Genomic DNA, 25,690 nt, shown 5'->3' with positions numbered 1-25,690 from the left:
ATTTATCAATGATATAGAGGATGGTATTAACAGCTCTGTTTCTATCTTTGCAGATGACACCAAGCTTTGTAGCACGGTACAGTCTATAGAGGATGTGCATAAGTTACAGGATGACTTGGATAGACTAAGTGTCTGGGCATCCACTTGGCAAATGAGGTTCAATGTGGATAAATGTAAAGTTATGCATCTGGGTACTAATAACCTGCATGCATCGTATGTCTTAGGGGGGATTAAACTGGCAGAGTCACTGGTAGAGAAGGATCTGGGTGTACTTGTAGATCACAGACTACAGAATAGCATGCAATGTCAGGCTGCTGCTTCCAAAGCCGGCAGGATATTGTCATGTATAAAAAGAGGCATGGACTCAAGGGACAGGGACATAATACTCCCCCTTTATAAAGCATTGGTACGGCCTCACCTGGAATATGCTGTTCAGTTTTGGGCACCTTTCCATAAAAGGGACACTGCGGAGTTGGAAAGGGTGCAGAGACGCGTGACTAAACTAATATGGGGCATGGATCATCTTAGCTATGAGGAGCGATCAAAGGAGTTACAATTGTTTAGTCTTGAGAAGAGATGTTTAAGGGGGAATATGATAAACGTATATAAGTATATTAATGGCCCATACAAAAAATATGGAGAAAAACTGTTCCAGTTTAAACCCCCCCCCCCCCCCCAAAGGACGAGGGGGCACTCCCTCCGTCTGGAGAAGAAAAAGTTTAGTCTCAAGGGGCGACACGCCTTCTTTACCGTGAGGACTGTGAATTTATGGAACGGTCTACCTCAGGAACTGGTCACAGCAGGAACAATTAACAGCTTTAAAACAGGATTAGATACATTCCTGGAACAAAATAACATTAATGCTTATGAAGAAATATAAAATCCCATCCCTTCCCCAATATCGCGCCACACCCCTACCCCTTAATTCCCTGGTTGAACTTGATGGACATATGTCTTTTTTCGACCGTACTAACTATGTAACTATGCACAGCAGGAAATCTGCTGCTAAGAGTGGACACACAGAGCCAACCAACCGAAGGAAGGAGCTTGCCCTTGTGACTGCCGTTGCAACATCCATGTGACCCTACCCTTTACATCCACCCAGAAAACATTAGCTGAACTAAGCTGGAGTACTACTACAGTGGCTACACAAATCGGGGAAAAAAATACACAATATGTGACCAGGTTAGTTAGTGCAAGATGCATCTGATTGCCCAAGTGTAAAGTTTGCCAACTAGCTTTTACAATACACAGTAAAACTGCTCAAGAACACCAACTATTTCAGAAGACCAGCACTTTATCCAGACCAGATTTCCTGTGAAAGATTTTCAGTCAACCATACATTTTCTTTGGGCATAGAAACCGCCCTCATAGACCACTATTTTGTGCAACTTTGGGTGGTCTTCTCAAGGAGCATACATTAGGGGGGCAATAGCATGGTAGACTCTGTTTCTGATCTCACCCATTGCAGTGGGATGTAGGCTGCATAGACACAGGCACAGCTCCTGTGCCCACATCATCCACTGGGTACAACTCTAAACCATTTGTAGGAGCACGCTGCAAAAATATATTCATGAGCAAAGTTAAAATATAGTACAAATCCTACTTACCCGCTCCCGCTCGTTTGGAGGACACAATGCCAGCACTGAGTCCTTTCTTAAATACGTGAGCGGCTGAATCAGCTGCACGATCGACAATAAAATGGGTTCGTAGATAGCGCTGCAGTTCATCAAGGGGCTTCTGAGGAATCATGTGCACTTTGTTTTGGCTGAAGACAGATGGAATGTAGCAGTGTTCTCGGTCAGAATTACATATGATCACTAGGTAGTAGTCATCATTACTTAGTGCCTGTAGCTGTTGGAATAGCTGTTCTGATCTGTATGCCGTATCGTAGTTCAGTTCATCTGCATAGATTAAACTGTAAATCTTCTTGCCTTTGTAACCAGGTGTTAGACATCTTCTAAAAAACAAGGCAACTTCTTCAAATGACGTCTGTGGCGAGCACAGCAACACTTCATCATAGGATGGCAAAGTCTCTGTAAAGCTGTGCATATACACTGCCAGTGCACAGGACAGGATCTGGGGTGAAGGGCACAGAACCAAATTGGGACGACCTTCAAGCAAACTGGAATGGAACTTGCGTGAAACCCAATTGTTGTTTTGTTTGGCTAAAGAGGCCAAGCACATACCTAGAGAATCTAAGTCTAAGCATCCTGGGAACAGGGAACTCATATGTTCCATAGAAAGCTCCCAAACCATTTTTAGCTTCTCCAATATGCTGGCACAACTTGCAAATTTAAATGCAAAATCCATCCTGCTTAGACGACTCCCAGTTATAGAATCTGTCTTTCCATAACAGGAGTTGGTGGTATCAATTTTTTGGCAATGGGGCTTAATAAAAGACAACATGACAAGCGCCTCCTCACTGATATCTCTTTTCTGAAACTGTTGGCAGAGGAAAACCAGCTGCTCTGCTGTGTAATAGTTTAGGTAATAATACTGAGACCTCTTCTTGTTCATCAATTCCAGCCACTGTTCTAACATATACTCCATTGTTCTGCAGATATCTGGAAGTAGACTGCTGAGAGGTCCTTGTCCTTCCAGTTGGTCAATGCCTTTAACATCAAAGGTCATGTGAATGCTAAGGAGTGCATCGTCTGAACAGTAAATCTCAGCCTTCCAAGTCCTAAACAACATATTTCCAGCCAAATAGAGGTCAATAAATGATCGGGTCAGCCTCTGAACATTGGAAAAAATCTGTTAAAAATAAGAAAATATTTAGATCAATAAACAATGACAGTTTTTAGACTTTATCGGTGTCCCTGTTTTTCAGTGTTTATTTGGTTTTCCTTTCTGTATTAATGAGTATGTCTGACAAGTAATTTTACAATCTCTAAGGGATTCCACTGAAATCTTTTATCAAGATCGAAGACTGGAGAGGACATAAAACTGCTCAACCTTCCCCAATGCACAGGCTCTTAGCCCAATGTCTCTCTGGAGACAGCTGCAATATTTTATATATTGTAGAAGCGCAGTATATGTAGAAAGCATAGGCATAGCAATAGGGGGTGCAGAGGAAGCAGTCGCACCGAGACCATGGTGCCTAAGGGGGGCCCAAATCACATCTACTACTTAAGAGACCAGTATTATAATTGGCACATGGGGCTGGTTGCAGATTTTGAATGGAGACCCAGAAGCAACAAGTTATTCCTCTGGTAGAAGGCTTCTGTCTGTGTACACTAATTTCCTGTTAACTATCCAAGGGTCTAAACAAACTGATCTTTGCAGAATTCTGTCTCTTTAAATGGCCTCTGTCATTTGCAGAAACTCTTTATAATGTAGATAATAACATTATATGTATATATTTTAAGTCTATAATTTTGGGGGGGGGGGGGGGGGGGGGAAAGCTGCCTTGTCCCTGCAGGCTTCTGATTGAGGTATATCTTAGATAATACTTGTGATGTATACATCTTATGGAAGCATAAAGCAAAGTGTGAACAGAGATTTTTCATTTTATAACATTTCCTACAGCTAGTTTATGTTTGTGTGTGGCTAGACAACCCATTTATCCCTACTTGTGCCATAACATGTTAAACACAGCAAGACAGATACCACGATGGAACCTGATAGATACCATTATACAGTATGTCAATGAGGTGTGTTCACATGTGTGTCATGCTACAGATCCAGCACCACTCCATGGTTTCTGTTTACAGTAGAAACCACAACATACATGTGAACAGAGCCTCAGGGCCCTATTACAGGGGGCCATTATAGGTGGAACAGGCCGATATCACCCTGTGTAATAGGGCTAGTGATCAGCTAACAGATGTGTGACCCTATAATATATATATATATATATATATATATATATATATTCTTTTTTTTTTTTTCTTATTTCTTTTTTTTTTTTTTAAATCCCTGGCAATGCCTATGAGGATGACCTAATCCTTTACATGCCAATGATATTCTTTTCTTACCTCAGAAAACTTTTCAACCTCCTCATTGCTCTGATCTCCTTTCGCAGACATAAGCATAAGTTTATTCAGTAATTCCTTCAATTCCTCTAGTGTGTAACTCCGTTCATTTATGCTGCTGTCTCCTTCTTCTTGGAGATTCAATTGTATCACAGTGTCAGGGTTAATCTGAATAATTAAATAGTGTCACATAAACAACATGCATTGTAATCCAGTAAAATCTCCCTTAGCGGACACCTCCCAATAGTAGACAGTTCTTTATTCTATATTTGCATCCTCCGAATAAGCGACATTTCCAATAGTGGACGCAGACAAACCCAATAGGGGACAAAACACACTCAATAGGGGACAAAACAATCCCAATAGGGGACACTCCCAAAAGGGGAAAAAACACTCCCAATAAGGCAACAAGGGACAAAACATTCCCAATAGGGGACAACCAGACTTATGTGCTGGCCCTTCCGTGTACACAGGTCCATCATCAAGTGGGTACAACCAATACCCCAGAAAGGGTCCTGGGCTCCCAGCATATAAGCAGAAAACCACTGTTTAAACAGTGGTCTCCTGCTTCTGTATGCCTGCAGCCACATCATTCGCCCCCTCTGATCCCCCTGTGTCAAATCATCCTCCCCTGTGCCCCATAATTTTCCTTTGTTCCCCCATTTCATTCCCCCTTTATTACTCTGTGCAAATTCATCACCCCCCTCTTTACCAACCCCTGTGCCATTTCATCCCTCTGTGCAAATTCTTTCCACCCCTTATCCCACCTGTGCCATTTCATCCTCCCTCATGCCATTTCATTCCTCCTTTATCCCACTGTGCCACTTTATTCCCCCTGTGCCCTGTGCCAAATAATCACCCCCTTAACCCTTGTGCCACATCATTTTTTTCCCCCTTCCCTCCTCCCCCTGTTGTTTTTCTTAATTGGCCAGCAGGCTCAAGTGCAGGGGCCCTCAGCAAACCTCCTTTTCTGGACAGTTCCTGACACAGACAGAGGTGTCAGCAGAGAGCACTGTGGCCAGACTGGAAAGAACAACACAACTTTCTCTGTAGTATACAGCAGCTGATAAGTACTAGAAGGATTAAGATTGTTAAATAGAAGTAATTTACGAGTCTTTCTGACACCAGTTGATTAAAAAAAATACATTTGTTTTCCACCGGACTACCCCTTTAAAGACCTTTTCTAATATGGTTTTTTTTAAATGTTTTTAATATTTAATAAAGAAAACAGCTCCTAAAAATCCCACCACTAGGGGTCCCCATACCTAATGGGATACTAACCAGTCCTACAGCAGCATCAGACTTGTAAATGAGTCATGGACAAGGCTGCATGAGCAAACAAACCAATCACATCACACCACCACAAGAGAGGGACACGCCCCATTCCCCTGAGAGGATTTCTAACAATGTGACAATATGAGCTAATTAAAAGAGGGATTTGTATAATAAATATAGATGATAGAGGCATAAAAACAACATGGTCTGCATTAGGTACTGAAGAAATGCAGGGAAAAATAAAGACAGAAATGGCACTAATAGTGCCGTTATCAGGTGGATACAGATAACATCTATGGAAAGATGAAACTGCTCACCTTCGTATGTTGCGCATGCAGGCACAACACTGTTAAGAGCCTTCTTTTTAGTTTATCATAAACCTGGTCCGGGAGCTGCTGGCCGTCGCGTCACGGTGCAAGTGCAGAGAAAAAGTGGACAGAAGCGTAGATTCCCCGGCCGGGGTTTCTATCTTCTGAAAAAACGATTTCTGGCCATAGTGCTTCACCGATATGAAGATGAGCGGTACAATGTTTATTTTCAGTTCTCTATAAACCTTTATTTCAATAGAGATATACAAAGGTGTAGTGGACAACGCGTTCCTGAGGGCTCCCCCTCCTTCATTAGGTCCAGGTTACATTTAATAAGTAAAGACATTGGGGTAGATTTACTATCATTGTCTATTCTCTGCAGTACTTTAGACGAGAAAAGTCTCTGAGCATGGGTCTTTTGTCTGTGCAATTTATCAAGTAAATTTTGCGAATGGACATTATTGTCTGCAGCACTTTTAAGTCGCATAAAAGTCTCAGAGTCTGAGACAAATAGACGAAAAAAGTCTCATAAAAGTCTCAGAGCCTGAGACAAATATATCAAAAGTCGCACGTAGTACAGTCATTTATTCAAATGGACTTGCCACCACACAGAAAGTATAATCTAAAGTGAACACCTCGTATGTCTTTTGTGGTTACACTTGCTTTCGTTCTTAGATTCTGGTATTTGTTCAATAAATTTAACAACATATACCAAAAATTACTAGAAAAAAAAAATAGGGATCAATGGGATTAAATTGTATTCATTTAGAATTTTATATATTATTAGATTACATTACCCTTAAGAATCAAGCTAAAATGTCATTTGAAACGTAAACAGCACTGTGTGGCATGGTACATTCTAAAAAATTGATAAAAGGCCCCCTGCTAACTATTGAGATTGGATTTCCACCAGGTCTGACATTTGTGCATATTTTCTGTTGATGCAACTTTTTTGAGACTTTTCAATAAAAGTTGCAGTTGATAAATTCATGACCACTGAATTTTAAGCTCTATTGTAGACCACTATACTATTTCTGCGGAGAAGGGCTATAAAGCAAAAGTCACATTAAAGTCTCAACTAAAAAAACTGAGACTTTCTGAGACACAAATATAGACCATCTAAACAGTTTAATAAATGTCCCCCATAGTATTTATACACATGGAAATTCAAGATTTGGCAGGATATGAGGTCAGCGCGGGTCCACTATGACGTCAGCCCTCGTGGTCTCAATAGAAAGAACATACATAGGAGAATAAGGTTGTAGCTATAAGGAGAATAAGAGAGAATAAGTGTTATAGCTCCAACCTTATTCTCCTATGTATGTTCTTTCAACTGAGACCACAACGTTATAGTGCAGTGGTTCTCAACCTGGGGTACAAGTACCCCCAGGGGTACTTAGCAGTTCTCCAGGGGGAACTGAAAAAATAAAATCAGTAATGGCAGCCACAGCCACTGGTTACTGGTCTGGACCACTTTGAAAGAAATGGTAGGCTGACATCACTGCATTGAGGAGCGGAGCAGGAGGACAGCAAAGGGGAAGCACGGGCACTGGGCTGCTGTGGGCTGTAACGACCATCAGCTTTGTTGCCCCACTACCCCTGCAGACCGGGGACCTACTGCTCTGAGCCATAGCAACAGGTCCCCAGACCAGAGGATCAGTTGAGCACCAAAAGGAGGACAGTATGGCAGCCTACAACTATATATGGGGGCAGTTTGGGGGCCTACAGCTATATTTGGGGGCACAGAGGGGGCTTAACAACTTTATGGGGATTCAAAGCGGGTAATATTGCTGTGCGTGACAATAAACATGGGGAGTTTGTAAATAGGTGGGTTTTGTACTGCAGAAAGAAGTCAAAAATTTTGTTTGGCTGGTTCTGTGGAGAAGTCTTGTATGGGAGAAATCTTAATGGCAGTCTAGGCCAGATAGTGCAGAAAAGAAAAGTAAACAACTCCGGTTAGAGAAGACATCCCCTGTAAATCGGGGTACTGGGGAGATAGGGAGAGGAACAGGGGGCCTGTTATAGAGGAAAGTAAAGCATATGAATTATATTATAATCAATAAAAAAAAATTCTAATATGGTGGTACAATTTTTTGGGAATGGGCTGTCAAGGGGTATTCAGGCAAAAAAAGGTTGAGAACCATTGTCATAGTGAACCCCTGCTGACCTCATATCCTGCCAAATTTTGAATTTCTATGGGTATGAATACTATGGTGGAGATTTATCAAAACCTGTCCAGAGGAAAAGTTGCTGTGTTGCCAATAACAACCAATCAGATTGCTTCTTTCATTTTTGAAAAGACCTCTGAGAAATGAAAGAAGCGATCTGATTAGTTGCTATAGGCAGCTCAGCAACTTTTCCTCTGGACAGGTTTTTTACTTGTTAAATGTAACCTAGACCTAATGAAGGAGGGAGAGCCCTCAGAAACACGTTGTCCACTACACCTTTGTATATCTATACTGAAATAAAGGTTTACAGAGAACTGTAAATAAACCTTGTACCGCTCATCTTCATATCGGCAAAGTGCTATGGCCAGAAATAGTTTTTTCAGAAGATAGAAACCCCGGCTGGGGAATCTACGCTTCTAACCACTTTTTTCTCTGCATTAGGTACTGACTAACATATTAATTCTTTTTTTTTGTGGGATCTGACAGGTATGCTTTCAAGGTATATACGGTAAGCATAAAGTGAAATTAAATTCTGCACAGAGTACAATGTGTCACAAGGTTTTGACACCTAATTGTACCATTGTCTGACAGCTAGTACAGTTAGTAAGTACAGTTACAAAAATATAACTGGAATATAAAGTTATAATGAACATTTCATTGTTAAACAAAAGAGATCCAATCAATGGAAATCTTTATCATTGTGGCAATTTATCAGACACACTGATTGTTAACTGCATATACTAATATGGATGGACAACAGACAACAATAAATATATAAAGATTCTAAACCTGCTGTTTCCAGAATACTCACCTTTTTGTTGTCTTTGGGAGCTTGGATAATGTATAATCCCCTTTTATTTATTGTAGTGGCCAATGACAATGAGGACAATTCCACTGATCCATGACTTTCTTTTACAGTTTTTAACCACTCTATATGGCGAGCAGAGTCTCTCTAAAAAAAAGCAGAATAAAAATTCTACTAAAATGTTTTAAAAATTATAAAACTTTTTTTTTTTGGGGGGGGGGGGGGGGGGAGGGGAGTAAACGTTGTTTTCTTTAAATAGCTTAGTTGGGTATGACATTTTTTTTTAAAGGCATTCCTTAGAAAGATTCTCTGTAGTTATGTAGAAAAATACTGAAATTAACAGAATACAGATAAAAATAAACAGGATATGTTAAAGAGGTATTCAAGGAAAAAACTAATTTTTTATATCAACTGGCTCCAGAAAGTTAAATAGATTTGTAAATTACTTCTATTAAAAATCTTAATCCATCCAAGCTGCTGAAGTTGAGTTATTCTTTTCTGTCTGGCAACAGCACTCACTGCTGACATCTCTGCTTGTCTCGGGAACTACAGAGTAGAAGATGTTTGTCATGGGGATTTGCGTCTACTCTGGACAGTTCCGGAGACAGGTGTCATCAGAGAGCACTTAGACAGAAAATAACTCAACTTCAGCAGCTTATAAGTACTGAAAGGATTAAGATTTTTTTTATAGAAGTAATTTACAAATCTGTTTAACTTTCTGGAGCCAGTTGATATATATATATATATATATATATATATATATATGTGTGTGTGTGTGTGTGTGTGTGTGTGTGTGCGCAAAGTTTTTTTCTGGATAATCCCTTTAACTTATAGATTTGTTGCAATCAAAAACATTGCAAACTGGTCAGTAGTTTCTAGGAAAGTATAGAAAATGCACAGAAATTTGGGAAAATTACTAAAAAGGTATGAAGTGCAAAATCCTTCTATTTTTTTATTTTTCATTTTGTTTTTAAAAAGTTTTACATTTAAAAGTTTTTACCTCCTATGGAAAAGGTCACTAAAATCCTTATACTGATGCAAAACTAAAATCCAAAAAATGGTAGACCCATACTATTTCTTATCTGTAAAAACACTGTAAAAACTGTGAAGAATATTTAGCAGGTGTTTACAGACAGATCATCTAAGATAATAGATACAGACATGAACAACATTTTTGGTACCCTAGAAAAACCTACAATGCACCCGACATAACTTAAAACTGGCATAAGTAATTAACTGATGATAATCAGACATTGCTTTTGAAATGTGGTTCAACAGATCCTACTCCGACGGTCTCAGGAGTAACTGTGCCTTCTCCAGATTACAGGTTTTAAGCTCCTTCCACAGATGTTAACACGATACAGATCAGGGCTCATACAAAGCTCTTTAGAATAGTCCAATGTTTTTCTCTTAGCCATTCTATGTTGTTTTTAGCTGAGTGTTTTGGGTCATTACCCTGTTGGGGGACCCATGATCTGACTTCATGATACTGGGCAGCACATTTCGCTCCAGAATGCCTTGTTAGACTTGATATTTCATTGTACCCTGTAAAGATTCAAGACACTGTGCCAGATGCAGCAAAGCAGCCCCAACACATAACCAAGTCTCCTCCATGCTTTATAGTAGGTATAGTGTTCTTTTCTTTGTATGCTTTGTTTTTGCGTGTGGGAACATAGAGCTGATGATGTGTTTTGTCTGATCTGTCCAAAAGACAAGCCACAAAGCTTCTGATAGAGTCTCCTCTGACTGCCTAAAATGGTTGTGCAACAAAATATTAAGTTCAGGGGACCATCATTTTTGTCCAGGACAGTTTCATTTTGTTTTTTAAAAAAGGATTCTGTTGAACCACAATTCAAAAGTAATGTCTGATTTTCATCATTTGCAACATTTCATTAATTAACGGAAGGGTACCAACAATTTTGTCTATGTTTGTATATTAGAGAAAAGGTTTGTGGCACTCTTGAAATGCACTTTTACCTTTATTGATCCATAGTTGGTGATAAAAGTGGGAGGACAAACGACCAACACAGGTTTCACATTCTTAGATGCTTTCTCAAGGGCTAAAGATGTGCAGCAACTTTTTACAGAATGATAATGGCCCCTAAATCTTTTATTGACCTAGCAGCAATTTTTTCCACATACCATCTAAAGCCATACTTTCTTTGTTTTGTTTTTTTTCTTTTATCTACACTGTACTCTAGAGAGACATCTGATACACTTACCAACTTCTTCGGGAGGTTTACATCACTTTGTAAAGCTTTCCACAGTTTTTGCAAACATTCCATTAAGTCATCAAATCCAGACTGTGGTTTCAGATCATAGAGTAAAGAAGAATAACCCAGAACTGCATCATGGAAACAGGCAACACGATCTACATCCATATCATTCTCACCAGCAGAGATGGAGGCCAGGTCAACAAACACTTTCAGTTCATTGACATCTATAATAGAATAATAAGCAATGTGACTCATGAATGAAAAGCTGCCGGGAGTCATTAATAACCTGTAAAATGAATTCCTGTATTACCAAAAGATTTAAATAATTTAGAGTACCTTGCAATGCTTCTTTCACCCATAGGAAAAACTCTTTTCTTGATTCAACTTCCTTAAGGCATTCAATGTGTTCATCTTTTATCTCCGAAAGAAGTTTTCTTGTTTTCATCACTTCATTATTTATGCAAGAAAGGGGCTTTTGTTTGCAGTTCTCAAAGTCATCAGCCTAAAATAACCAACATAAATATAGCAAAGAAATCTAAAAGGTAAAGATTATAGAATAATAGTAAAGCTGTAAAGTATTGGAGCTGTGTTTTCTATTTATAACAGAAACCAAGACGCAATGCTGGATCTATCATACAATGGATAACAACCACGTCCTAAGGACCCCATTGATATATACTGTAGTTTCATAGCACCAGCAACAAAATAACTGACTTCTAATATGGTTTGTTGGGTTGAACTGGTATCCATTGTTATGACAGGAGAATTATCTGATGGAATCTATGTGTGCTGCAAACGGAGCCTCTGATAAATATTTTACTAAGAGGGGTACTCCACTAGAAAACATTTTTTTTAAATCAACTGGTGCCAGAAAGTTAATCAGATTTGTAAATTACTTCTACTAAAAAAATCTTAATCCTTCCAGTACTTATCAGCTGCTGTATTATCCTCAGGAAGTTATTTTATTTTTGAATTTCCTTTCTGTCTGACCACAGTGCTCTCTGCTGACACCTCTGTCCATATCGGGAACTGTCCAGAGCAGGAGAGGTTTGCTATGGGGATTTGCTTCTACTTTGGACAGTTCCTAAAATGGACAGAGGTGTCAGCAGAGAGCACTGTGGTCAAACAGAAAGGAAATTCAAAAAGAAAAAGAACTTGATGTGGAGCATATAACAGCTGATAAGTACTGGAAGAATTAAGATTTTCATAAAGAAGTAATTTACAAATCTGTTTAACTTTCTGGCACCAGTTGATTTGGCAAAAATTTTTTTTCCAGTGGAGTACCCCTTTAACTTTAAATATGTGTCATAAATACACAGAGAAAAACATATTTAATTTAATATTTTCCAAAGTAGCCTTCCTGTGCTTTATACATTATAATTATTATGTCACCAAAGATATATAACCCTACATATATAGTAGGTAAGGGTACGTATTTAAACCTCTAACACCAAAAAGAGAACCGTACCACAACAACAAGAAAGTAATAAAATTTAAAAGATAAACTTTATTGATGCAACACAATGAAGGAATAAAAATAAAATTAAAACAAAGAAGTAGAAACAATAAACAAGCACCAATAAACATACAAAGATATAGGGCTACGGTAGGACTCAAGTACATCAGAATATGCAAATACAATAAGAAAATGCCAAAATAACAGGTAAGGTACATGAATGATACATCCCAGAAGTACAAAATTAAGGGTGCCAGACCATACCTGGCACCCTTAATTTTATACTTCTAGGAGGTATCATTCATGTACCTTACCTGTTATTTTGGCATTTTCTTATTGTATTTGCATATTCTGATGTACTTGGGTCCTACCGTAGCCCTATATCTTTGTATGTTTACTGGTGCTTGTTTATTGTTTCTACTTCTTTGTTTTAATTTTATTTTTATTTCTTCATTGTGTTGCATCAATAAAGTTTATCTTTTAAATTATAATTATTATCTTAACCATATAAAGGAACTACAAAGGGGTGAAGTCCAACAAAACAAAAAATAAAATAAGTAATGTCTAACTGACCTTAACAAAGTACTGATGTTTAGAGGAAAGGGGTCCTTCCACAACTCCCCAACCCAAATCAATATTCACAAATGACCTGCAGCTACCAAAAGGTTACTGTCTGATACATTGTTATTGCTCACATATCCTCCATATTCCCATATGGTGAAACTCATGTAGGGCATTATGCAAACCAGATTTTTTTTAACCCCTTAAGGACCATGGACGTGTATACTTGTCCATGTGCCGTTAACAGGCCGAGCCCGTGTCATACAGGCCGGCCCTCAGCTGATTATAGCTGAGAGCAGACATTAATAGCCTACATGCGGCGATCACCGCAGCCGGCTATTAACCCTTTAGATCGCCGCTGTCAAAGCTGACCACGGCGTTTAAAGGTACCTCTAACTGCTCCCTGGTGGTCCAGATCGCCCCCCCCCCCCCGCACTATGATCGCGGGAGGGTGATCCAGTGCCGAGGTAGCCGGAGGGCTTATCTCTCATTCCATGTGGGCTCCTGCGCTGAGAATGATAAAGGCTGGCAGGACCAGGCTTTATTAATGAAACCGCATTGATCTTTTTACAGTTAAAATATAGAGTTTGGGATATACTCGCCGTATAAGACTACCCCTTCTACCGCGATGTACAGTACCTTGTAGTTCCCCCCACATCAGGTAGGCAATATAGTTCCCCCAACATTAGGTAGGCAGCATGTTCCCCCACATTAGGTTGCAGTTCCCCCATATTAGTAGGCAGCTCCCCCACATTAGGTCAGCAGTTTCCCCCACAATAGTAGGCAGCTCCCAAACATTAGGTCAGCAGTTCCCCCACAATAGTAGGCAGCTCCCCCCACATTAGGTCAGCAGTTCCCCCCCACATTAGGTCAGCAGTTCCCCCCCACATTAGGTCAGCAGTTCCCCCACAATAGTAGGCAGCTCCCCCACATTAGGTCAGCAGTTCCCCCACAATAGTAGGCAGCTCCCCCCACATTAGGTCAGCAGTTCCCCCCCACATTAGGTCAGCAGTTCCCCCATAATAGTAGGCAGCTCCCCCACATTAGGTCAGCAGTTCCCCCACATTAGGGCGACAGTTCCCCCACAATAGTAGGCAGCTTCCCCCACATTAGGTCGGGAGTTACCCCACATTAGTAGGCAGCTCCCCTACATTAGTAGACAGTCCCCCCCACTCACAGGCATACAGCCTCCAGCCATATACAATGTATGGCTGGAGGCTGTATGTCTGTACTGCCCCCAGAGTGTTCTGATTACCGCTCCTCCGGCCCGGGGTCACCATCTACTGCTATGGACCATAGCAGCAGTCCCGGGCCTGTAGGAGCGGTGACCGGATCACTGAAGAAGATGACGCGCCGCCGGTCACTCACCAGGCCCCGGCCGGCGTGCGTCCTCCTGTGATGGTCCTGTGGTCCTCCTGCGTCTCTATGGTCGCAGGAGGACGTCACTGACGTCCCGTGCATACAACCGTAGAGGCGGAGAAGGACCTCAGGAGGACTGGCAGACATCCCTATGTCCCGAAAGGATCTTTCGGGACACAGGGATGTCCGGCATAGGAAAAGCTATGATTATCTGCTCCTGTGATACTAAAAACCAGGGTGCCTCCAGCAGTTGTGTAACTACAACTACCAGCATGCCCGGACCGGCAAAGGCTGTCCTGGCATGCTGGGAGTTGTAGTTTCACAACAGCTGGAGACACCCTGGTTTTTAGTATCAGAAATTAGTTTTTATCTGCTCTGGCCGGCCCCCACACATGGGAGCCGGCCCAGGCAGATAGTCATAAGTTTTCCTATCCCGGACACCAATACCTGGTGTATAAGACGACCCCCGACTTTTCCGAAAAAAAGTCGGGGTTAAAAAGTCGTCTTATACCCCAGAATATACGGTAATGCAAAAATCAAACCTATATAAGTAGGGTATCACTTTAATCGTATGGGCCTACAGAATACAGATTAAGTGTAATTTTCACTGAAAAATTTACTGCGTAGAAACAGAAGCCCCCAAAATTTACAAAATGGCGTTTTTTCTTCAATTTTCTCGTACAATGAATTTTTTTTCTGTTTCGCCGTAAATTTTTGGGTAAAATGACTGATGACATTACAAAGTAGAATTGGTGGCGCAAAAAAAAAAAAAAAAGCCATCATATGTTTTTTAAAGTGCAAAATTGAAAGGTTTATGATTTTTTTAAAAGGTAGGGAGGAAAAACGAAAGTACAAAAACAGAAAAACGCTTGGTCCTTAAGGGGTTAATCTTTGATGAGCTTGTTTTAACGGCAAATAATAAATGACATATACTTTTTATACTAAAAACAAGTTGTATGTTGTTACTCTATTTACTAAACATAAGGTAGTGATGACTACTAGAAAATTACCACCCATATAGATTTCCAGCAGCACCTGTGAATACATAGGAACTATGCATCATATTTTAGGTATGGCCTTAAAGGGGTATTCCAGGCAAAACCGTTTTTTATATATATATCAACTGGCTCCGGAAAGTTTAACAGATTTGTAAATTACTTCTATAAAAAAATCTTAATCCTTCCAATAGTTATTAGCTTCTGAAGTTTTCTGTCTAACTGCTCAATGATGATGTCACGTCCCGGGAGCTGTGCATGATGGGAGAATATCCCGGGACGAGAGTCATCAGAGGGCAGTTAGACAGAAAACAACAACTCAACTTCAGAAGCTAATAACTATTGGAAGGATTAAGATTTTTTAATCGAGGCCACCTCCGCGTGGTGGATGGGGGGACACATTTTGATCAAAAAGTGCGCTAAGAGCCTCCATTTTTTGACCAAGAGTGCTGTTGCAACTTTCTTTTTTTTGTACATTTTGTATTTGCCACAGCAGCGGGCACCTGTGTATTAGGTTGTTGTGCTGGCTATTTTTCCTTTTGTTTTTACTTTGTAAGTTGGGGGGTGTGGCACCCTCTTTAGCCGTGCACCCCACCCCTCTCAGACTGGAGGTGGTTTAGTCAATGGCTGATCCAACATGTCACACAGTCAGAGGCTATATGCACAGCAGAGATGAGTTATCATGTTAGGGTCCCATCCGATATGAGGCCACCCCCGCATGGTGGATGGGGGGACAAATTTTGATCAAAAAGTGCGCTAAGAGCCTCCATTTTTTGACCAAGAGTGCTGTTGCAACTTTCTTTTTTTTGTACATTTTGTATTTGCCACAGCAGAGGGCACCTGTGTATTAGGTTGTTGTGCTGGCTATTTTTCCTTTAATTTACAAATCTGTTTAACTTTCCGGAGCCAGTTGATATATAAAAAAAAGTTTTGGCCTGGAAAACCCCTTTAAGTGCATTTAAAGAAAGTATACAATAGTAAGCAGTTAGTGTGATTTTTAAAAAAGAGTTCCCAAAGATGACAAAAATTTGTCGGCTGCCTTTTCTCTATTCTCTAGTCCAACTTAATTTAAAATATCTCTTTTGGGTCTATATCCGTTAACTAAGGAGTCAGGTCATATGACAGAGCTCTTCATCAATATTTTTCTATATCTAATAGTTAGTCTCTCCCAAAAAGATTTAATTTTTATTCTGGAACAGAAAAAAAAATATAGCAGGGTAAGGCTAAGTGCAAATTAGTGTTCAGCTCTGTTCCGGGAGATCTGTCACAGACTCCTTTAGGGGGCCACTTAACGTAGCTGAACAGGACAGATACTTGCAGTTTTTTTTCCTGCAAACAGAGCTCTCCAAATGAAGCTGAAAAATATTTCATACTATGAGAGTCATGCATGAATGTACTTACAAAATCCAGCAGTGTTTTTAAGGTTTGAAAATTTCCAGAGAGATTTAAAAAAGTCTTCACTTTAGATATGACCTCTGCTGATCGGAAAGCTAAGTCAAGCTGGTGATACTGCTCAATCTGCTTCACACGTTGACCGATCCATCCACCCTTGTCCTTATCTCCCAAGTGACACAAGCATTTCAATTCTTCTTTTAACTGTTGGTATTTATTTTCGAAATCTTTTAAAAAGTTGTCAACAACTTCAAATGTGACTTCTCCTGTCTTTAAAGCATTGTAAATTATATTACAATGTTCAAGGCAGGGAGTAAAGAGTGTATCTCTTAATTCTTCTAAAGTGATTTCAGCATCTTCTTCATCTTCACTTTCATCACTGCCTAAATCTTGAGACCCGTTTCCACCCTTGTTGCACTCTTGTTGTTCCCAGCACGTAACAAAAACATGACTGTCTCTGAAAATGTGTGTATGGTAAGCCATGTCAATTAGCTCACGCGGCAGGTTATAGTAGGACACAAGATCTTCTTCAACATCTTCTCCAAGAATCTTTACAGATATTAAATCATTCAGTTTATGTTGCCCCAGATTTAGTGAATGCTTCCTCTGAACTTCAGAAATGTTTACTGTGATAAAAGGAAAACAATGACTTAGTTATGAAAAGTTATACACACCCCTGTGTAGTTGTAATATCTTCTGAACAATTGATGTATACCTCAGAAAAGGGAATACATTACATAGGATTTACATAGAATTCCGAATTATGTAATATATATACACATTATATATATATATATATATATATATATATATATATATATATATATATATAAAACAATGGCGCAGCACTCCAAAATTGCAAAAAAGTGTAAAAATGTATTCCTTCATGTCAAAATTCAAAGCGACGTTTCAGCTCCCCACTGGAGCTTTTTTTCAAACATGCTTGAAAAAAAGCTCCAGTGGGGAGCTGAAACGTCGCTTTGAATTTTGACATGAAGGAATAAATTTTTACACTTTTTTGCAATTTTGGAGTGCTGCGCCATTGTTTTCTATTACATGGACTTTGATCGAGTCGGGGCGCTGGCACCGGGCATCTAATGGTGAAGTAGTGCTGCATTGTTTTTGAATATATATATATATATATATATATATATATATATATACACATACATATACAGGGCTCAAGGCCTGCAGAAACGCATAGGAACTGAGTTCCTGCACTTTTTCCACAGCAGGAACATCGTTCCCATTAGTAGGAGTTCTGTAGGACCAGCCCATGAGTGAAAATCTTGGGTGAGTTCCTGCACTTTTTTTTTCCCCAGGACTTTACCACTGTGTGTATGTGTGTATATATATATATATATATATATATATATATATAAATGGATGTAGGCAGCACACCAAAATGGGTGAAAAAATAAGTGCTTTTATTCCAAGGAAAAATAAAAGCACTTATTTTTTCACCCATTTTGGTGTGCTGCCTACATCCATTTATATCTAAAGAGGACCGGAGCACCGAGGTTCAAGGGCTTGCACCCAATCACCTGGATACAAGGAGGTGCTGCTTTATATGATAATTGTTATATATATATATATATATATATATATATATGCTGTATATGAACATCCTACATAAATTTAAAAAAATAAATCCATTTCAGACTACTGAAATTAAAACTTAACAAAGCTAGTTTAATTGAGGATGTATTTTAGTTTTTTAATTGCCACCTTATAAATGGGCACTCCAGTATTTTAGAACTTAGATAATTAATTAAGGAAATGTTCATTAATATTAATTCAATACTCTTCTGTTTAGTCCACCACAAAGAAAACAGTGCCCAGGCCCAGCTAACTACATGCTCAGTAGCCACAAAGGCTCATAGGAAACATTGCCAGTGATGCAGCCTGAAAGGTACAGGGGTCTTAGTTGCCAACTGTAAAAAGAGGTTGCCTGGGAGGGTTGGGTCCAAAGATGAACTTTTACACCAAGGCTTGTGAGTCTTTAATGAAGCCCTTGCCTACCACATTCCTAAATCTCGCTCCATTCTTTCAACCACCTCCTCCTACATTATTCATCAGAACCTGATCCCTTTTTAACAGTATCCCCCCACATCTCTTGCACTCATGCATTTCATATCTGTGCATGCGCTGATACATGCTGACCCCACAGAAGGTACCTATGATGGGCAAGTGAGCAACAGTACTGGACCATGGACAAGTGAAAGAAGCCAGTCTAGAATAAGGAATCATGTTTTCTTTACATTAAGTGGACAGTTGGAAGCATGTGAACTGCATATTTTGGGAATAGTTGACACTGTGAAAAAAAGACATGCCGGCAGAGGCAATGTGATGCGCTATAAAACATTGACTCCTGGTGTTTATATGGATGGGACATATACAACCGACCTAAACATGTTGCCTGCAGACAATCACCAACTGAGGCGGCACACTACTGTGACCGGTGATTGGCTGAATGGCCTGTCACTAACAAAACTAGTACGTCTTGGAAGGAGGGGCAGGGGATCTCAGAGGTAAGAAAAGGGCCCTGTTCTAAAGATCACAGGGGTCCAAACCTATGTATAAGAGATAAGATTTAGTAGCTGGATAACCCATTTTACATTCCCGGATCTTAATCTGTCCAACGATGTGCTAGAAAAACAGTCCTTTCTATGGAGGCCTCACCTCACAACTTACTAGACTTAAACAATTTGCAATGTTGCATTCCTATGATCACAGGGCTTGAAAAAAAGCCTATTCTGTAAAACTTCCTGTAAATCCAGCAATGTGAATGATATATTGGCATTGTAGTAAGTACCTTTTACACGCCACTCAATCCTTTGAATCATGTTGAGGAGACTGCCCACCCACTCACGTTGGCTCTTTAAATTGTTTAATTCTTTCTCCCTCCAGACTAACACTTGTTCAATCTCAGACAGAGAGATGTTTTCTCTTTTTTCAATTCCTGAAACACAAAGATCAATTAGTTATATTCAGTTGCCATCAGTGTTCAATACATTATATTATTTTGAATCAAAGGACTTACTTAGTTTACAAATATCCAAAAAAATGGGTTTGCTACTCAAAATGTATTCCAGATGTTTAAAAAGCACAGTTCCATCAAGTAAACTTTTTCTGGCTTCTAGAAACACAGATTCTGAGATAGCCACCAGCTCCTGAATTTTCTCATTAAAATGCTCAATGATTCTTGAATCCGTTCCTATAAAATGAACCAAAAATATATATCATTGCTATCATTTTGCTGACTTCTTCTTAAAAATTTAATGTAGACTTAAATTTAGTTATGATTTGCCCTTTGCACTAAAAGATACAGTATAGTTCCGGTTTCTGTGTTATCTTTAATGTCTGACTCTTCTTTCAATCTTTGGCTTCTATTCTTCTTGTTTATATTTTCACTACCTGCCCTGCCATGAAGTTGATCATTGTTCTCATTGCCTCAAATATACAGGTGACAAATGCTAATGATACAATAGTCATACAAAAAAAGCCATATACCCCTAAAATATAAGACACAATCTCATGCCACATAACCAATTCTCTTTCATTCAAAAGTGCAGTTTTTTCCTAATTTTCATACTGGGGAAAAAAAAAACGTCAGAAGGTTTGATGTGCTTGCTACGTTCACACGTTGGAATGTCCGTACAAAGAATCTCTGTGTGGACACTACAGACACTGCGGGGCACCAGCATAATATGCTGGTGCTAGAAGCGCACAGGAATAAGCCATCTCATAAACGGCTATGCATTCCATGCAGACTCAGCACAAAGAGGTTCATTATTTGCGTGGACACGGAAACTTCCTAAGCTGGAAACATCTGGCACAGGAATTCGGCTGTGTGCACAGAGCAGCAGAATCCCATTGAATTCAACAGGACTCTGCTGAAGCGGAATCTCTGAGTCAGCATAAAGCAGGTGAGGGAACATTCGGTTGGCATAGAAACTGATCTGACCCCTGCATATAAGTAGCAGGTGTGCCAATCGGTGGTAAAGCTGACAATAAGGCTCTTAAGTTCCATGATTGACATTGATTAGGGGTTGAATAAAGTGTTAATGGTGAGGGATCATTGATGTCCAGCATTGACTATGAGTGCACGGCTGCTGATCACAGCTGTCACTGACAGTCTATGAAGTGAGTGTAGCTCTAAACATAGAATGCAGCTCAGGATGTAAATGTACGTCCTTTGTCTTTTAGTACCAGGGCACAAGGACATACATATACGTCCACTGTCCTTAACCCCTTAAGGACTGAGGGTTTTTCCGTTTTTGCACTTTCGTTTTTTCCTCCTCACCTGTAAAAAATCATAATTTTTTCAATTTTACACCTAAAATCCACATGATGGCATATTTTTTGCACCACCAATTCTACTTTGTAATGACATCAGTCATTTTACCCAACAATCTAGGGCGAAACGGAAAAAAAAATATCATTATGCGACAAAATTGAAGAAAAAACGCCATTTTGTAATTTTTGGTAGCTTCCGTTTCTATGCAGTACATTTTTCAATTAAAATGACACCTTCTCTTTATTATGTAGGTCCATATGATTAAAATTATACCTTACTTATATAGGTTTGATTTTGTCGTACTTCTGGAAAAAATCATAACTACATGCACAAAAATGTATACTTTAAAATGATCCTCTTCTGACCCCTATAACTTTTTTATTTTTCCGCGTACGGGGCGGTATGAGGGCTCCTTTTTTGCACCGTAATCTGAAGTTTTTAGCTGTACCATTTTTGTATTGAACTGACTTTTTGATCGCTTTTTATTAATTTTTTCATGATATAAAAAGTGACCGAAAATACGCTATTTTGGACTTTGGAATTTTTTTGCATGTACAGTTTTTTTTTTTTTTTTGGAAAAAGGGTGTTGATTCAAACTTTTATTAGGGAAGGGGTTAAATGATCTTTATTAACTTTTTTTTCTCTTCACTTTTTTTTTTTGCAGTGTTATAGTCCCCTCTAGTGGCTATATACTGCACTAACTGATCTTTTACATTGATCATTGTTATCCCATAGGATAACATTGATCGATGATTCTGCAGCTTGACTGCTCATGCCTTGATCTCAGGCACTGAGCAGTCATTCGGCGATCGGCGACACAGGTGAAAGGTAAGGACCCTCCTTGTGTCTGCCAGCTGTTCGGGAAGCCGCAATTTCGCTGTGGCGGTCCCGAACAGCCGACTGAGCTAGCCGGGAGCAGTTTACTTTCACTTTAGAAGGGTTAATAGTGCGGGGCACTGCGATCAGTGCCGCACACTATTAGCCATGGGTCCCGGCCGTTGTTAGAAACCGGGCCCAACCCGCTATGACGTGAGCTACGCCGTGGCCCTCCATTATAGAAAGGGAGCAGACTCAGGGTGTACAGGTATGCCCAGTGTCCTTAAGGGGTTAAAGGAGTTATTCACTATTGAAAAATGTATCCCCTATTCGCAGCGTAGGGGATAAGTGTCAGATCGGGCTTTCTGCATGAATGAAGTGTTTCGAACACAGCACAAAGCGGTGGCCTATATACCCCCTACATGCATTTCTATGGGAGAACCGGAGGTCAACACGCCCCCTTCATTCATCTCTATGGGAGCCAGAGATACAGCGTTTGTGTATTTCCAGCTCTCCCATAGAGATGCATGGAGAGGGCAAGTTGCCCACCGCTTCGTGCCATGGTCAACACAGCATCATTCATGCAGAGACCCAAGGCGTAAGGCAGGAAATCTGCAGATAGGAGATACATTTTTTTCACACTGGATTACTCTTTTAAATGGGCACTGTCATATCCTAAAACATTTTATATGTTTTACTGATGAAAATTAAAGACCTTTTGAAATATGGATCCTGAAAATCCCACCACTAGGGGTCCCCTTACCTACTGGGACACTAACAAATTCTGCAGCAGAATAAGCTTGTCCTTGAGTCATGGACAAGAGATGACTCATGAACAAGGCTGCATGAGCAGGCAGACCAATAATCTCCCACCACCACAAGGGAGGGACACACCCTCTTTCCCTGACAGGATTTCTAACACTGTGAGCTAATGAAAAGAGGCATTTTTTTAAATAATAAATCTAGATGATAGAGGCATACAAATTAGATGTACATTTTAGGACTATGTATTGAGTAACATATTAATTCTTTCTTTTTTTTGTGCGATCTGACAGGTATGCTTTAAGGTGTTAAACAATAGTTGACAATAAAAAAATACCATAAAGCTTGAATATATATGTTGCATCCTCCCACTGTAACAAATGCTGTAAGATTTTATCAGTGTCCATAACACATTTTCCATCATTATCTTTTGGCCAAGAATTCAGTATAACACTTGACACCAAACGTCCAAAATTCGCTAAGTTATATGTATCCAGTTGACTGAGAATATTACTCTTTGCCTATAACAAAAAAATGGAAGAAAACAACAGTAAAGACAACCAGCTAAAGTCTTAGCATAGCCCTACATGCACAAAAAGGTATACATGGATACACAATAGCAACAAAAAAAAAAAAAAATCTAAACATGCGGTGACACTTAGTGTGCATTAAAAGATGAAATTAAATTTTCAGTGCAGATATTTACACCTTTTAAGTCACTTATTCAGAGCCCCCCTCTCTTATCTTAGGAATACCATTAAAGAATAAAATAAAATGCTTTATGTAACTTCTTTATGTAAAAATAACTGAAGGGATGACACGCTGTAGAAAGAAATCCATGAACTGTTGTTTGCATTTATTTACACATTAAGAATAATAAAGTGCATGTTACAGAATTTGTGAAGATTTTAAACTTGGATTCACCAATTTCCACATCAGACATTCAAGTACCCGGAGTTATAGAAACATAGATTTAAAATTTGTAGCACTTCCTGGTGAAATTGTTATTGTTTTACACACTTTACCCTAATATGTAAAATTCACAAAAGAGAATTTAGAGCAGCACTGAAATAGCCTCACTGGTTTTACCCTAATAATTGGGTGAGTGACTGATGATTGATTTTCAGGTAATCTGCACAAGTTAAAACGAAGATTATAACAATAATCGTCATATTCCCCTTTTACAGAGTGGGTACTAAAATACATCCTCATATGTTCATTCAAAAAGTTACATCAGAAATTTATCTTGTCTGGTTTCTTGTGCACAATATTAAAAGTGTTGTCCGGCCCCACACATTTTTGTCTGTGCTCAGACTGAGACAAAGAAAAACAACTTATACTTACCTACGCTACTCTCCAGCTTCAACTAATTAAATAATGACCTGTCCCAGCTGAGCAGAACTTCCTGCCTTGGTTTTAATGTACAGGGAGTGGCTGCTTAGCCAATCACTGGCCGAGGTGGGTCACTGCTGTGGACAGTGATTGGCTGAGTGGGAACTTCCTGTATGTTGAAAGAAAAGCACTGTTCAGCTGGGACATGGCACCACCTGGATGGATGCAGCAGAGAAGTAGGGCAGGTGAGCATAATGTTTTCTCCAGCTTGAGCTTAGACATAAAAGTTTTGTGAAGAGTAAACCAATAGTTTTTGATAAGAAAATTCTATGACAGGCAAAATCTGATCTGAAAATTTTTTGGTCCCGATGTCGATTTATAAAAATAGTAGACTGTACCTGACAAGCAAAATGTACTGCTTCAATAGCACAGTCCTCAAAGCATTTATTTATTAATGGGTGAAGGTCTTTAAATAGATATTGCTCCTTGCAGTAGATCACAATCTGTTTAATAGGCTCCTCCTGGAACAGAAAAGAAACATCAAACATGAATCACTACAACCCCAGCAAAACTGCACCATGCTATACGTAATTTAATAACAATTGAATTAGTGAAGAAACAGCAAGTAAATACTGTAAAGACAAAAAGATGTGGTCTTATGGAAGATAGTCTTCTTAAAAAAGTAGCATTCTGTTTCATTTAGCATTTTTTAATATGTACTAAATCCGTTTTTTTAAAAATAAAGCTACATTGGGAAATTGGACTGCCAGCAGACAGGTTAAACATTTTTCATTCTTTTACCGCTCAGTGATTCTTTTCTGTGTTTTTTCACCAAATACCAGATAAAAAATATTGAAAGCTGCAATCAATCAAAATATGAAAGTAAACCTAGTACAGTACTAAAATGACTGCCCCAAAAATAAACTCTACAATCATTTGTCCTATTTTCTTTCTCTTACAAATCACCAAGAGTAAACTACAAACATGGATTATTAAAGAAAGGGCTAAAAAAGAAAGGGCTAAAAGACTTCTATCTGACAAAGGAACCTGAACATAATTTACATGTTTTTTTTTTTTTTTTAAATATATCAGATCTGGAGATGGCTTATAAGGTTGCATGACTGCCAGGTGAAATTATTTCTTGAGAAACCGCAAAATACTTGTAGCTGTAGTAATTCTAACTGCATGAGAGGAGATACAGATATTTGACTGCAATGAAATTGCACAGTTTGTGTTTCTGCAGTTTGGCCCTAGGATTACTAAATTGACTTGTTTTTTAATTAAATCAGACAAAATATTTATACAAAGGATTGGGATGTATATAGAAACAAACACTGGCCAACTATTGAGCAATATACAGGGTGGGCCATTTATATGGATACACGTTAATAAAATAGGAATGGTTGGTGATATTAACTTCCTGTTTGTGGCACATTAGTATATGTGAGGGGGGAAACATTTCAAGATGGGTGGTGACCATGGTGGCCATTTTGAACCCAACTTTAGTTTTTTTCAATAGGAAGAGGGTCATGTGACACATCAAACTTATTGGGAATTTCACAAGAAAATGATGTGACAATGATGTGCTTGGTTTTAACGTAACTTTCATGAGTTATTTACAAGTTTCTGACCACTTATAAAATGTGTTCAATGTGCTGCCCATTGTGTTGGATTGTCAATTCAACCCTCTTCTCCCACTCTTCACACACTGATAGCAACATCGCAGGAGAAATGCTAGCACAGGCTTCCAGTATCCATAGTTTCATGTGCTGCACATCTCATATCTTCACAGCATAGACAATTGCCTTCAGATGACCCCAAAGAAAAAAGTCTAAGGGGGTCAGATCGGGAGACCTTGGGGGCCATTCAACTGGCCCACAATGACCAATCCACTTTCCAGGAAACTGTTCATCTAGGAATGCTCGGACCTGACACCCATAATGTGATTGCACCATCTTGCTGGAAAAA

At 39.3% G+C, this 25,690-nt stretch overlaps 1 protein-coding gene across 8 annotated transcripts in view; it reads right to left on the bottom strand.

Moving 5' to 3' along the window:
- RNF213 (ring finger protein 213) overlaps window positions 1–25,690 on the bottom strand; it is a 327,147-nt gene that overhangs the window by 112,542 nt on the left and 188,915 nt on the right. For all 8 annotated transcript variants that reach the window (XM_056516951.1, XM_056516949.1, XM_056516950.1 and 5 more), the window contains 10 exons: window positions 24,121–24,243; window positions 22,728–22,911; window positions 19,556–19,729; window positions 19,328–19,474; window positions 16,522–17,138; window positions 11,086–11,251; window positions 10,756–10,973; window positions 8,540–8,680; window positions 3,981–4,145; window positions 1,611–2,757 (listed from right to left, as the gene is read on the bottom strand). In XM_056516951.1, coding sequence (XP_056372926.1) covers window positions 1,611–2,757; window positions 3,981–4,145; window positions 8,540–8,680; window positions 10,756–10,973; window positions 11,086–11,251; window positions 16,522–17,138; window positions 19,328–19,474; window positions 19,556–19,729; window positions 22,728–22,911; window positions 24,121–24,243 — 3,082 coding nt within the window. The remainder of the gene's footprint in view (window positions 1–1,610; window positions 2,758–3,980; window positions 4,146–8,539; window positions 8,681–10,755; window positions 10,974–11,085; window positions 11,252–16,521; window positions 17,139–19,327; window positions 19,475–19,555; window positions 19,730–22,727; window positions 22,912–24,120; window positions 24,244–25,690) is intronic.

Source organism: Hyla sarda, chromosome 4 (genome assembly GCF_029499605.1).
Source record: "Hyla sarda isolate aHylSar1 chromosome 4, aHylSar1.hap1, whole genome shotgun sequence".
NCBI lineage: Eukaryota > Metazoa > Chordata > Amphibia > Anura > Hylidae > Hyla > Hyla sarda.
The sequence above is the reverse complement of the archived record's forward strand: the minus strand, read 5'-3'. Positions and strand labels throughout refer to the sequence as shown.